This window comes from Dermacentor silvarum, chromosome 1 (genome assembly GCF_013339745.2).
Source record: "Dermacentor silvarum isolate Dsil-2018 chromosome 1, BIME_Dsil_1.4, whole genome shotgun sequence".
NCBI lineage: Eukaryota > Metazoa > Arthropoda > Arachnida > Ixodida > Ixodidae > Dermacentor > Dermacentor silvarum.
Window position 1 is genome coordinate 193213640 of NC_051154.1, and position 14858 is coordinate 193228497.

The 14858-nt window shown below is 46.4% G+C and overlaps 1 protein-coding gene across 1 annotated transcript in view; it reads right to left on the reverse strand.

Annotated features, from left to right (window-relative positions):
* LOC119436579 (nucleolin-like) overlaps nt 1–14379 on the reverse strand; it is a 32116-nt gene extending 17737 nt beyond the window's left edge. The window contains exons 1-3 of the mRNA XM_049658747.1: nt 14181–14379; nt 13959–14079; nt 1584–1697 (exon numbers count right to left, since the gene is read on the reverse strand). Coding sequence (XP_049514704.1) covers nt 1584–1697; nt 13959–14079; nt 14181–14240 — 295 coding nt within the window. The 5' untranslated portion in view covers nt 14241–14379. The remainder of the gene's footprint in view (nt 1–1583; nt 1698–13958; nt 14080–14180) is intronic.
* Nucleotides 14380–14858: the final 479 nt, after the last annotated feature.

Consider the following 14858-nt stretch of genomic DNA (forward strand, 5'->3'; position numbering starts at 1 on the left):
GATTTCTTGATTACGTGATTGATGACATGGATGTGATCCACTGTAGAATATCCCTTCCTGAAGCCAGCCTGTTCTCTTGGTTGATTGAAGTGTTGACCTGATTCTATCGAAAATTATCTTGGTGAATATTTTATAATGAAAGCAAGCTAATGGGCCTAATTTTTCAGTTCTCTGACACCTCCCTTTTTATGAATTGCAGGCATTGCATATAAAGGGCTGCAAGCTTTTTAAGCAAATCGACTGTTCGACCTTTTCCAGCAGGTTTTCCCCTGGTCATGTCTTGTAAGGCCCTTCTAACTTCATCGCTAGTTATAGAAGGAGCGTCTGTCTCCTGTTCATCACTACTTCGAATTAAAGTAGCTTGGCTCCTCTAGGTACTGTACAGGTCAGTATAGAATTCTTCCGCTGCTTTTACTATGTCATTGAAATTGCTGATATTACCTTGCTTATCATTCAGTGCATACATCTTGCCTTGTCCTATGCCAAGTTTTCTTCTTACTGATTTCATGCTGCGTCCATATTTTACTCCTTTAATCTTTCCCATGTTATAATTTCGAATGCCACTTAAGGGCACCCATTTAACTCCAGAATATGCACTACCATCCAAATTGCTAGGGTGGGAGTGCCCAAAGTCATTTTGGAGCAAGTCATAAATTGTGTTTTGGAGCAGTTTAGAGGAGACAAAATTGCAGTTTGGAGCAGCTTGGAGCAGAATAAATTCCATTTTGGAGGAATTTGGAGGACTAAAATTTCATTTAGAAGCAGTTTGTAGCAGGCCAATCTGAATTTTGGTGGAATAATAGAATATAGAATATGGGCAGAAATACTTTGAAACCACGACGACACACAGAAAAAACAAACGCAAAGCACGTAGAAGCACACTTTGTGGCTATAGCGTACTAGAATGTGAAACAGTTGGTCGAGCCGATGCACGGCGCACGCATTCCTGTAAAGCCGAAAACATTGGTTGCACTACGATAGAACTATATAAAGTCGAACCCGGATACATCGAACCCACATAACGAATTATTGTGTATAACGAACAGCAAAAGAATCCTCTTCAAAATTTTTTATTTTATATATCGAACTTCTTTGTGATCTCCTTTAGATTCAATATACCCGGGTTCGACTATTCACTTGCAGACGATTTAGGATGATAGCAGAAAACCAATATATCAGCTTACTTTCCTACTGAATGTGCATAAAATTTCATCAGCACGAGGAACACATTGTTACCGGTGCTCACTGCAATTCAGTTTTAGACAACCTTTGGTTCAACCCCCACGATGAGATTACATTATCCACTGGCAAGCGAGACATTGGCCCATGGCACCACATAATGTAGAAAAGCTACGAACAGTGGAGAGCACCAACCAGCAGTAAAGCATGAAAGAGGTACTGCCCAGCCTCCTGGCCTTCGTAAAACAGGCGTCACTCATCACATCTTGGCCTGAGGAGCCTGCACCCCCAACAAATCTACCTCCTTTCCTAATGTCCTCTTTCCAAATAATTAGGCCAAAGTTCCATCCTATTTAAATCAACCATTCATTGATCACTGTATGTAATATAAAAAGGCCACTTACCATCCTCATCTTCAGATTCCTCATCAAGTTCTTCGTCATCCAGCTCTTCATCATCAAGGTCTTCATCATCAAGTTCCTCATCGTCAAGTTCCTCATCATCCAAGTCTTCATCAGCTACACAGAAATTGGTAAACATAAGTAAAACTATTCATCTACCTGTGCATTAATCTTAATTTTTCATAAAATCACTTTTGTCAGTTATAATTAAGAATTTAGGAGACTTACATTGGGGAAACGAAAAAATTCACTGGTGATTACAATACTCCCCAACGCGAAATTTGAGTGCAGCTCTACAAGTGTTTTCATTTTGCTATATTTTGGCCGGCGCGGACAATGTCTCGTGCAGCACGTTTCTAACAGAGCTAAGTGTGACACGACCACCTAATCGGGAGAACTTGAGGCAGCGCGTGGGTGACGCGCGGGCGCGATTCACAGCAGCCGCCACAGGCCGACCTCGGCTCTTGCAGCGCTGTGTCCATATATGGTATCGCTGGTGTCATCGGTGAACACATGACACGCACTACTCTGGCGCCATCTCGGATCCTATCATCACCGCAGAGCCCGTCCTGCGCGGTGCTACGCTCATCTCGCGCTTTCGCTATCCTCCTCCGCTTTCCTCCTCGAGCTCTTCGCTATTGCTATCTTTCATCTCCCCCTGCACTCCACGTTTGCGTTCATCCTTCGCTGTGCTCATCCGCTCGGTTACACTGAGGACGCTGGCGGCCAACGCGGGAACGGGTGCCTAAGAGCTGCGCTCTAAAATCGAAATAAAAGATTCAGGCAATTCAGGCAAAACACCCGCATACTTAGATTTAGGTGCACATAAAGAACTCCAGGAGGTCCAAATCTTGATTCTCCGTGATCTCAACGCAAGAGGTCACGTGTTGGGCCACCACTGTTAGCTACACGGAGCGTTTGCTTGACACGGCTGGCTGTGTGACGTAATGCTCCCTCCTATATTTTTCCTTCCTCCATGTCTGCTTCCGTAGGGAGCATATGCAGTACCTGCTCCCAGATTGCTCACTGGCCCCTCAACGGCAGGGTTGCCAGATTTGGCCAGTTCTCGTCAAATTGGCTACTTTTTGAGGCTTCTGGCAACCGAAAATTGTGGTTGGCGACTTGGATACTTTTGTCGGCGTTAATTGGTATAGGTAGTGCCCAAATAACCCTCCCCTTGTAGGTATCGGGTCGGAGACAAACGCATCAAATCGCGGCGAGCACAGACTGAAGACAGAAGCAGCAATACACAGCCAGCGGCACTCAAACCTACCATGAACCAAGCTATTGTTGTGCCATAGCACCTGCCATCATCGCCACCCGTCCCTCTGGGTCCTGCCGACTAGTCGCCAACGGGAGGCGGCGACACAATACGGCGCGGGGGGACCTCGGCAACTGCCCCGTCTGTGTCCTGCCGACGTGCAAGCAGCCCCGGCCATCATCGCCACCCGTCCCTCGGGGTCCTGTCGACGAGTCGCCAGGGGGACGCGACGACACAATGCGACGCGAGTGACGTCAGCAACCGTCCCCTCTTCCTCCTGTCGACGAGGAGCCGCCGCCAAGGGGATTTAAGGAGGAACCGGCCTATTGTTAAGCCAGAGAGTCGCCACCGGCCGCCCCGTCGGTCTGGTGCGCTCTTCAGCTCTGACTGCTTTGACCAGCTATCCCCAGCTAATGGCAGCTATTACCAGCTATTACCTGCTATTCCTGCTATATCTGTACATATTTGTACATATTTGTACATATTGTATAAAGCTTTCGTCTCATCTTCGCCTGCTTCAAGACTCCGTCTCTCGTCCCGGACCCCGAGTCGCAATACTATGCACAGCCTGCTGTTCCCAGGATTTAACACGCGATGTACGCATTTGGCGATTGAAAGTAGATAGGAACGACGTCACATGAGGCTACCTTGGGAAGGCTGACTGCCCGACATCAGTCATGCTACCTTCCTGCATTTTTTTTTAACCTTTCCTCCAGGACGTGAGCCTCTTGGACATTACACCGATGTAGTTTTAACACTGACAGGGAGATGACTCGACATCTCACGCTAGACAAACTGAATGGTATGCAAATTTTGAAGTTACAGCCCCCTCACAAAATCTCTTAATAAAAAGTGACCAGCCGTTATCAAAAAAACCCGCACTTCGACGCAAATGCTATCTGCGCCGTTGCTAACGGGAACACTCGTAGAAACACAGAAAGTACGATTTTTGAGCCGCACAACAGCACCAAACCAGACACAGTACGGGGAACTGTAATTTACTAATACAGCTCAGTTCATTTTTTCCTTTGCTGCTAGTGTAAAGCGTCACTAGCGTAATTATCGTTTATATGCAGTGCACTTCTGATTATTCACCAACGAAAACGCTCATACATGCATTGAATGTGTCGTAGTTGGACAAAGCGTAAAAAGATGTCGATACCAGTGTTGGCACAACCGTCGACTACTCCAGTAACCGAGGGCGGTAGTCTGAATAAATTCTGCGTTAGTGTCAAATTCACCATCTTGTCAGCTCCGATTGGCCTCAGGGGCAGCTACAGTTTGTGTTATTGGCTCAAAATGGCACCATTATAGAATTTGAAAATGTTATGATGCGCTGAGAATATTATTCAAGACATGTATTGTGAAAAAAAAAAAAAAAGCTGTCTACCTCGAAACACTGTTATTCAATGTATTCATTGAGTACAAGGAATGCAGAGTACATTAAATATTTATGCTAAAAACGCATATAATGAAAACATGTAAAACTTTTATTGATACAGTTGTGTAGACAGGAAAAAAGCCACTACTCGATCACGCCATGGGTCACATGTACAGATGGCACCGTTGTCACACCACACATAGGGAGCCTTCAACGCACACAAAACTGTAGGCATGCGTATGGAGGCTCTCTCTAGCCACACCAATTGGCCACACAAGGACACAATCAAACATTTAAATTTAGCCTTTTGCTCGGTGTTGAGAGGCATAGATCGGCACTATGTTTGTTAATTTGAGCAGAAGCGGTTGCGTTTTTGAGAGCTCACTCGGTCATAGTAGGTATAATCCATCAATCTTTGCAGGAATTTCACACCTGCTCGGTTATAGAGCCACCGCATTTGGCACGCAGGGTCCAGAAATGGCATGAACTCGGGCAGCAAAACAGAGGGATGCAAACTTGCGCCCACCACCTTTGACAATGGTGATCCTACTACGAAAAGGAGCTAGCACGATTTCAAGGTAAGACCATAGGACCCCCCATAGCTGTATCAGAAGTTAGCAAGCTTTGTAACGCGTGAATAAATGTCACTTGTGTATTTGGTTACATAATTTCTGTACTGTAGTGCCTTAACACCCTCAGCAGCATGCACAAGACATTTCACATAACTTACTGCGACTGCATCCCCGATACAGCTTACCCTATTTTTTTTTATCTTTTATTTTGTGATGCACCTGTGACCTCAAGGAAACTGGCACGCGCACACATTTTCTTTTTAAAACAAAGTACTGCTACAAGATCTGACGCATGTGCCAATCGTTTCAAAGCACTAGTTGGCAAGGGTGATGTATGCATGCGTGGCCTAATGGGTAGAGCATGCGAAATTTCTGTATTGCAAAGGCTCAAACAAGGCGACAAGAACCTACCTACGTGCCTACCGCGATGTGCCTGATATGAGGCAAGGAATGCTTTACATTAAAAATTATGCTAATACAAATGTTGAAATCAATGTGAAGCTGTAAAGCAGTTATTTATATACTTACGAAATCATATGCAAAAGTGTTTTTTTTTTTACATCCTAATGCAACATGTAATCTCATGCGATGATTAGTTCATATTTCTGCCCAATGTTTTTACTTCATGCACTCTTTTTCCGAAATTGTGCACCGGTCACTCGTACGAAGGAGAATGTTCAATTCTTCACTCTGGTCTGCTGTAAACCTGAAGCAGGGTTCGTACATGTTTCCAAGGCAAAAATTCAAGGATATTCCAGGACTTTCCAGGACCTGTCACAGGTTTTTCAAGCACTCAAAGCGACATCCAAAGTAGGATTTCTTTACTCTAACATTCCCAAAAATGACTAGTTTTATTACTCTTACAATAAATAAATGTATAACACAATTAAAATAAAAATGTCTAGCCTTGATAAGATCACAACACAAAATGAACGCTTACAACAGCGACTGAGATTTCTCCGGTATAGGCTGGGTAAAGTGCACCAAAAATATTCAAAACATTCAGCATAGGGTTATTGCACTAAAATAAAAAGAAATAAATGTATATCCCAATGATGTTAATAATGTCTAGCCTTGATCACATTGCAAGTTCACAACAATACCAAAAAAAAGTTCACAAAACCCAATGAATGCTCTCAACAGCTACTCTGACTTCTCCAGTATTATCTGGGCGAGTTTACCGAACATTTCCAAACCATTCGGTGTAGTCTTGCTACACATCCATTAAATTGTAACAAATTTGTAATTTTGCAAAACATGCCTTGTCTTGATTATTTCTCAAGCCCGCAATATTAAAAGTTAACACATGTCGAACATTCACAACAGCTGCTCAGCTGCTCAGCTGTATTAGCTGGTTTGGTTCATCTAACATTCCCAAAACATTTAGCATGCCGTATTTTCCAGTGCATAAGACGCGTTTTTTTTTTTTTCGTCGGTGCGTCTTATAGAACGGCGCGACCTATGTATGTACTTTTTTTCTTCGGAAAAACTGTCGACAAAATCGGATCCGATGTTATGGCCACGCGAAGCGCGCTGGTTGACTTAATTGCTACGGGGTCTGTGCGCGCTGTCGAGGTGCCGGGTGGTTCTTATGACCGAGTTCCCGAGCGCCGTGCGAGAAGGATGGAGCAGCAACGCAAGCGGCGGTAGGAAAGCCGCGAGTCAATCGACCCCGAAGTCGTCACATCTGCAGATCGCTATCAAGATAAAGGCGCGCGCCGCTGCGCAACGCAAACTACGCAGTTGCTACGAGAGTACAGGCAGCCCCTCCTCGTTCCCGGGCGCGTATTTCCATTTCCTAGTAGGTACAGCGTTTGACCGCTGGCGCCACGCTGCGCCGCTCGCGCGTACCGTGTTTCGAGCCGCCGCCGTTGGAACGGAGGAGGCGTTGACGGAGAAAACGCTGGGCTGGTGGTGACTTAGCCTGATGTTGGAATCGGTGGTATTATAAACGCATCACTGTTTTGATGATCCAAATATAATCTCACTATCAGGGAGGGAGCAGTCTACCTGACTGGAGCAGTATTTTTTTTATTTTGGGTGTTGCTACGCTGCGCTCCGCAACACCCCCACGACCGCCGCTTCGCGTCGGCGCCCGGCACCACGGCTGCCGCCGTGGCGCCGGGGTTCAAGCGACCGCGCTGGCAAACAGTGAGAGAAAAATAAGGGAAAAGCGTAATATTTTTTAAAAAAGTAGCCAGAGCGGGTTTCGAACCCGCGTACGCAAGATCCCGAAGCGATCGCCGTAACCACTCAGCCATACAGCCACACTTCCAAGGGCTGCATTCGTGCAAACCATATCATTGCGTTCGAGCGCCCTCGGTGAACGGTACCACCAAGAAACGCGGTACGTGCGAGCGGCGCAACGTGGCGCCAGCGGTCAAACGCTGTACCTACTAGCAAATGTAGTGTTGCTTCCCGGGCAGCCTTCCAGCTTTCCTCCACTGTGCGCGATTCGGCTCACCGTCGCACGCTTTCACTCGCACATACAGCACACGGCGCGCGGGGACGATGTTATCGCCATTAGACATTATACGGAACATAGCGGCTACCACAACGGCAGAGATGCCCCTGGAGTGGAAATATATGGCACCCATACGCTTGCGCGTGACCCGCGTTCACGCAGCAAAACGTCACTAACTTTTTTCAATCGCGTAGCGAAAGAACAGGTGCGTCTTATATACCGGTGCGACTTATAGACCGGAAAATACGGTAATGTTATTGCACTTATATTATCATAAATAATATTACAACAAACCTCTACCCAAAGGCACTGAGCATCAGTGGTAAAGTTGCTCGACTGTAGCTCTCTAGCTTCACCTCGCGCAAGAGTGAAAGCGGGACAAGGAAGACCGACGGGCAAGGAGTGAAACGAACGATGCAGCGTGAACACAGCCAGCAGAGCCAGTACCGAAGCGCGGCACAGGGTCTCTCGCTCCGTTTGACGCGGTGAAGCCTTTTATTGCGATAGCAATTATATGGACACTTGAACCGGATTTCTGCCGTCGGCGTCGTCGTCGCCGTCGTCGTCGCCGTCGCCGTGACGTTCCCTATAGATAAAATCTTCGCCGCGCGCCGTATGCCCGAGAGGAAGCGTGCGGAGACGCGCGCTATCACGGAGAGCGAACGCACTCAATCTCCCACGCGCAAGCAAGGAAGCAGGAAGCCAGCGCCGGAGGGAGCAAGGGGGGGGGAGGGGGGGGGGCGCACTTCTCTGCCAACAACCGCGCTCGTCGCTCGCTCGCACCGTCTCTTATCTCCACACGGCTCTGACCTTTAAGTGCATTCGCCGCTCAGTTTCCGTTGAAGCGATAGACCGCACGTACCTTCGCCCGTTGCGGCGTATGCTTGCTGCCAGCGTTTTGACAGTCGTTGTCTGCTGTCATTCAGTGGGATCTCTTCGTGTTTGTGCGCGCTCACACCACGCTTGTTCATTCAGTTCGTAATAGCCGGGCCACATTTTCCAACGCACGCTACACACGCAATGCTGCCCGGATCGGCAGTGCAGCGCTACAGGTGTGTCCCTTCGCACGCGCTGCCCACGGGAAGCGCTTCTCATCAACACCACCGTTTCACATGCGCCTTCTCGTGGTCATCGAGTCTCTCTTCATGTCGGTCTACTTACGCCGCAGCACACCTGCTTACTTAATCAGCTCATGTTTACTACAATTCATATTGCTACCAAAGCCGCTCACCTTACTTCGTATGACATTGCTGTGTTGCTATCGCATTCATTGCTTCGCCCTTAGGGCGAAACTGTGACATTTTTTATTTTTTCCGTGCGGTTACCCAACCATATGTGTGCTCGCGACGGCGTATCGTTTCTGAAATAGGGAGTTTGTCAGACCGACACCGATCTACCACAGAAAGGAGGTCGCAATGTCGATATCAGAGTGCATTGCTCACGAAATTCAACGATTTTCAAGGAAGGAAAAAAATTCCAGGACTTTCAAGGGCCTTGAAAACGCACTTTTCAATTTCAAGGGTTTTCAAGGACCTGTACGCACCCTGCGAGTCAAGTGTCTGAGCCACCTTTGTCTACATTTCACATCAAGAGCATTGGATTTTGACGCAGCCGGCCAACAGCAAGTCCCACATGAGAATGGCAGCCCACAAACAAATGTCATGAAACAACATTCACAGCACATGCCTTTTATCTTAAACCTTCTCAAATTAAATATTAAACACGCAAAACAATATCAGTGCTCAAACTTCATTCAACTTTGAAGATCGCCCAATGCAGTCTAGTAGCGAAAGCCTATTCTCGGCAATACCTTAGCCAGGTGTCACAATTTTTATCGCAAGAGCAGCACGATTAATTATTTCAGCTACGACAGTTTGCTCAAAGCTGAAATTGGCAGGGTATAAAAACACAGGCGCCTGTAGTTGCAATACGCTTTCGTTCCATTTGTTTTTTCGGCAACAGCCTAGCGTTTTGAAGCCAGTGATGGTATTAAGATCCAAAAGCCTCGTCACGACGCAGACGCAGCGCACGACGGACTGATGAATAGACACCAGAGCACAAAACGGTAAGCTGCCGCCAAGACCGTCCAAGAAAATCTCACGACCTGGGCTCTGCAGGTCGCCTCAACCGAGGCCACCTAGAGGCCAAGGCCTTCAGATCTACTGTCTGAAATTTTTTAATAAAGTTTTTTCCTCCTCCTGCCGCCGAAAGTGGTACCACTATACCAAAAGGCACTGCCTTTAAGGGTCGTGCGTATGCCGATGACAGCAGTTGTGGCAGCTTTACGAAAGATGTGGGTGGCGAGACAAAACCTCTCAAATGCTTTTTCGATGTCAGCTTCAGTCTGCCATTGCAAAGTGGTCGCGGAGTACCCGCGACACATTTTTTCCAAATATTATATATAGTACTACCAGATAATGCAGAGGATATGCATCAATTCCTCAGGTGGCATAAGCTATCATAAGAAAAAATATTTCCGTAGCTAGACAAGTTTGGCTGTTAAACCTTAAAGCACCGAAATTTAACCTCTTGCAGAGTAACTGTATATGGCTCTTTAAGTAGGGAACATATACAATAACTGCCCCCCCCCCTTTTTTTTTTTTCAATTTAATGCTGCTAAAGGGCACCCTACGAAAAAAGTAACGTTTTTCAAAATTGTTTAAACTGACAGGCTTCACAGTCACCCACACTGATGAAGCAAACAAAACGCATCAGATCACGCACATTTCGTATTTGCAGAAACAAAGACACTGAGTGAGCTCAGTTTCTCTAATAACTCACATGCCCAACATTAAAGGGACACTACAAAACACGAAATCAGTTTAAATAGAAAAAGTATAGATTAAAATTTCGTCAAGTTCGGGTAATACTTTGAATATAGGAAGAGAAAACGAAGGTCCCAGTACCATGTCATGAATTTCGCGCCGAAACCCACGCCGGTACGTCAAAATGACGTCACCGATTGCCTTTCTTTTTTTTTCTTGAGAGGGGGGGGGGCAGTTAAGAGTTTTCGATACTTGCTAGGTTCAGGCTTTGACTCTTCTAGAATTATTATAGTCCATCTTTACCACTAAAAAATTAACTAGGTCAATACAGACACCGGTGCAGCTGCGCCGATGAAACGATAACCAAACCATGACAATTTCAGAAATGACTAGGGAAGTGCTGTGAATACGAACGGACATTTATCTGTCGTTTTGCAAGGTATGCAACCATTTCAAAGTTGCTAGGTGTCACGAAGGCATCGGCACGAAATTATCCTAAGCATTCTGCCGAATGTATATACAAAGATCCTACACGAAATTTTAGACAGCTTTGTTCAAAATTGTATTGACGGCTTTATTACTGCTGAACTAAAGATTTGTGTTCCGAACGCACACGAAAAGCCCATGCTCATCGATTTCAATGTCAGTTCTACCGTCACATCAATAGGCTCCCTTCAATGGTCAGGCGGCGCAGCGATCGGCTCAGCCGTCAGCGCCGCCGTGTCAGTTCCGCGAAACACCGAGGCGGCCACTTCTACGAAGGCATGCTTCTGCGGCGCTCATTTGAAACAAGTCGGGCGTTCTAAACTGTGGTTTTTAAGGCAATTGAAAACATTGAGGCCCATTTTCGACCACCGACACTCGAGAAAGGACGTCAACTTTACGACAACAACCATGTATATCGTGTCAAAAGAGTAAACAGGACGGGCATCGCAGCAAAGTTCTTGTCACGACAAATAAAGCACGTTTACGACGTCGAACTCAAAGTAAGTGTACAAATAAATAAATTATTCCGCTTAAGGGGGCAAATACGGCCGTAGACGTTTTTCAACTTTCATTTGTATCTTCAGTATACTTCGAGCGTGCCTTGCTTATCACATTTGTCGAGGTTTTGGCGAGTTGGAAGGTAACTTGAATTATTCTTTATGGCGCTTTATTCTCCGTTGACAAAGTGCCTCGAGCATATTCTGGTGTTGTCATTCGGGCTCCAGTGTGAGAGGTCATCATCGCTGAAACATAACAGAGAGCAATCAGCTGACACTAAGCAACACCTGAACAAATGTGTGCTAGCGTGCGCGAGAGAAGTGCTATTTTGCGAATACTCGATGTGTGCTGCGGTGCACTCCAGCCTTAGTTCTGTTGTTCTAAACGCGAGAAAACGTCGGCATGAATGAGCCCGGTTTCAGCAGTCGCGTCTTGATCCAGGCGCAGAAAGGAGCTGCACGTTGGCTTATTAATGCACAACAAGAACTACAGTGCGTACAAAGGTCCAACGCGGAGCGCTTACGAAGCTAGATTTGACACAACAATCACTGCGCATTTGTTTTGGAGCGCGAATAGCTCAACAATTATCCAAACGAATTTACAACAGCGGGAATCAGATCACGCGTGTTTATGCAGTTGTCGCTTTATTGTGCGTTTTCATGGATGCTGCCTTGTGTTTTTTTTTTATTTTTTTAATTTTGCGTTTGCGTCATAGTTCAACAGAAATTCGCAAGAGCGACTCTTACTTGACGGCCCCAACCACGACGATCCACCTTCAGCCACCGGGTTTCTCCCCACAGCCTTGAAGGGAAGCGGCACAATTTGATGCCGACATCCCCTTCGCGGTTGTGAAAATACCTAAAGCAGCAGTATAAGCGCATGTTATTTTTGTTCACACTTCTCACGGAGGAGCTGCCGAGTGGTCGCGGTGAATCCATTGAAAACTCTGAAAAGGAAGCTTTCAGGCGCGCCTGAGTGCCATACGGACCAAGGTGAAATGGCAGTAAGGGCCTACTCGCGGGTGCTCACTGCCGCTGCTAGGTGGCGCGACATGTACAGCCAAACTTACAAGGATTAGAGAAAAAATTAGAGAGGAGCGGACTTGGCTTCAACCTTTCCTATTTCAAGCAGGGAGAATGGATTAAACAGTCATTACCAGGACTGATGTATGCAGATGACATTGTACTTATGGCTGACAGCAAGGAAGACTTGCAGAGATTAATGGACATCTGTGGTAAAGAGGGAGATAGCTTAGGTTTGAAGTTTAGTAAAGAAAAATCGGCAGTCATGACTTTTAATGATAATCAGGGCAGCGAGCATAGGATACATGAGGTTACGCTGGAGGTGGTGGATAAGTACAAATATCTTAGAGTGTGGATAAACAATGGGGCTGAGTACCTAACGGAACATGAAAAATATGTGACGGCTAAAGGTAGCAGAAATGCAGCTGCTGATGAAAAATAGGGCACTGTGGAATTACAATAGGTACGAAGTGGTGAGAGGGATTTGGAAAGGGGTGATGGTCCCTAGTTTGACTTTCGGCAATGCGGTCCTGTGCATGAGATCAGAGGTTCGAGCAAGGTTGGAAGTTAAGCAGCGAGGGGTAGGTAGACTGGCTCTGGGAGCACACGGAAATACACCAAATCAGGGGGTACAGGGTGACATGGGATGGACGTCATTCGAGGGCAGGGAAGCCAGCAGCAAGATAGAATTTGAGGAGCGATTGAGAGAGATGGCAGAAAAGCGGTGGGCAAGGAGAGTTTTCAGTTATTTGTACATGAGGAATGTTGATACAAAATGGAGGAAGCTGACCAGAAAACTGTCAATCAAATATTTGGACTGCAGGAGGGGTGCAAACCAGGAAACAGCGGTTAAGAAAAAGGTTAAGGAAACAGAGAGGGGCCTGTGGAAAAACAGGGATGCAGACGAAATCAGCACTGGGCACATACCGAACTTTCAAGCAAGAAATTGCCAAAGAAATATCTACGATAATTCTAGGGGAAGCTCTTTGTTGTTTGAAGCCAGGACGGGAGTATTGCGGACTAAGATGTACCGAGTCAAGTACCAAGGTATAGACACGTTGTGCTGTGCGTGTGGAGAAGAGAGGAAACGGCTGAACACCTCATACTTTTCTGTAAGGGGCTTAACCCTAGAGTGCAAGGCAACGGGGCTGATTTTTTCAAAGCATTGGGGTTTAGGGACAGTGAAGGCAAAATAGACTTTAAGCGGGTAGAAATAACCAAACAGAGGTTATCTGATTGGTGGATAAAATTAAGGCAGGGGTGAAATTTCACCCACCACAAAGTACAAATTATCTTAATAGTCATGGCTAGGTGGCGTATGTCACCGCCCGATTTAAAGGGTTCAGCCTCATCCATCCATCCATCCATTTAAAGGGTTCAGCCTCATCCATCCAACTGCATTGCAGGGTGCCTATGGTCGCCGCTCCACGTGGTCCCAACTGCTACTACATGAATGCTAGACCGCAAGCGCGGTGGTCAAGCTTCCAGCATATTACTCCACAACATGCCATGGTATGCAAGCTGCAACTCGCCAGTTCATCATTACATTCAGCTCAGCATTACATCGAAAGCACATGAAAACAGAGTATGGCGGCACACCGGTCACGCAAAGCGGCAACGAGCCAAAGCATTGACTGCGCGCGACACACTGATACAAGTACTTGAAATTTCAGCAATACTTCTCGTGTTAAGCCGTTATACAGTTTAATCGCTTAATCTAGTGAATTATTCGCGGATTCGGTATACTTCTAATCATACGTGCACACGAATATCTCACGTGCAAGCAACAACGTGGTCAGTAGCAGCTGCCAAAATTTGAGCAGTCGGCGCGTGTTGCGCCTTTGGTAGCCCCATCGCGACTGCCACAGTCATACTTAACAGTTGTTTACACAGTAACAACAGATCTGAATTGATTTTTCGCACGCTTACCTCCGCTGAGATCAGAGTCTTCGTCCATAGAAAAATCGTCGTCTTCCTCATCCAAGTCGTCGTCGTCGTCATCTGCTTTCGCGGCCAGCGGTTTCTTCGAGGGAGGTGCCTTCTTTCCAGCCTGTACAAGAAAACTTAACTTAGCCGGTTGCGATGTCGTGAACTGACAACGCACAAAGCTGCGTAAACACGTGGTCGTCATAAGGTTGCGCTTGTCGTTACCTCGGCTACACTTTTTGGGCCAGACTTCTGAGCTTGGGCGGGGCCTTTTTTAAAAGCCATATCGACTACTGTATACAAAAATTAATCTTAAAAGAAAGAGACGGGTGAGCGGTCTAATCAGTTATACCCCACGTCGTCTCGAGCCACTCAGGCCTACCTCGCAAAAGAAAGTGCGCGCTCGCGCCGCACGCAAGAAGAAAAGAGAATCGCTGCTGTGTTGCCGTTGCCAGACGAGACTAGGTTGCCCACTCAGGTCTGACGTTTTTAATTTTGGGGCTTATGTGGTGTCAACTTTAGCTGTTTTTTTTTTGTGTGTTTTCTTTTGTGTTTTTTTTTTTTTTTTTGAGGGGCACATGCAGCCAGCAAAAGTATAGCACCTTTGAGATATGTTTCTGTTATTCAGAGGGAGCCATCGCTGGAGCATAGTTCAGTAGGTCGTGGTTTTGACATAGGGGAAGAAAATAAACAGACCAATGGTGGTGCTGCGAACGTCACCTGCATGACGTCAACTCACGCATACGTTTCATAGTCGTCTTGGTCGTCTGCTACATTCGCTGCTGTCAGACTTGTACGGCTTGTAGGTCTATGTCATTGTCAGCACTTCGCCCGCTCTGCGATATCGCCTAATTCACTGTCTTATTTAATGATTTACCTGTGGTATTATCGTTTAGGCTAATG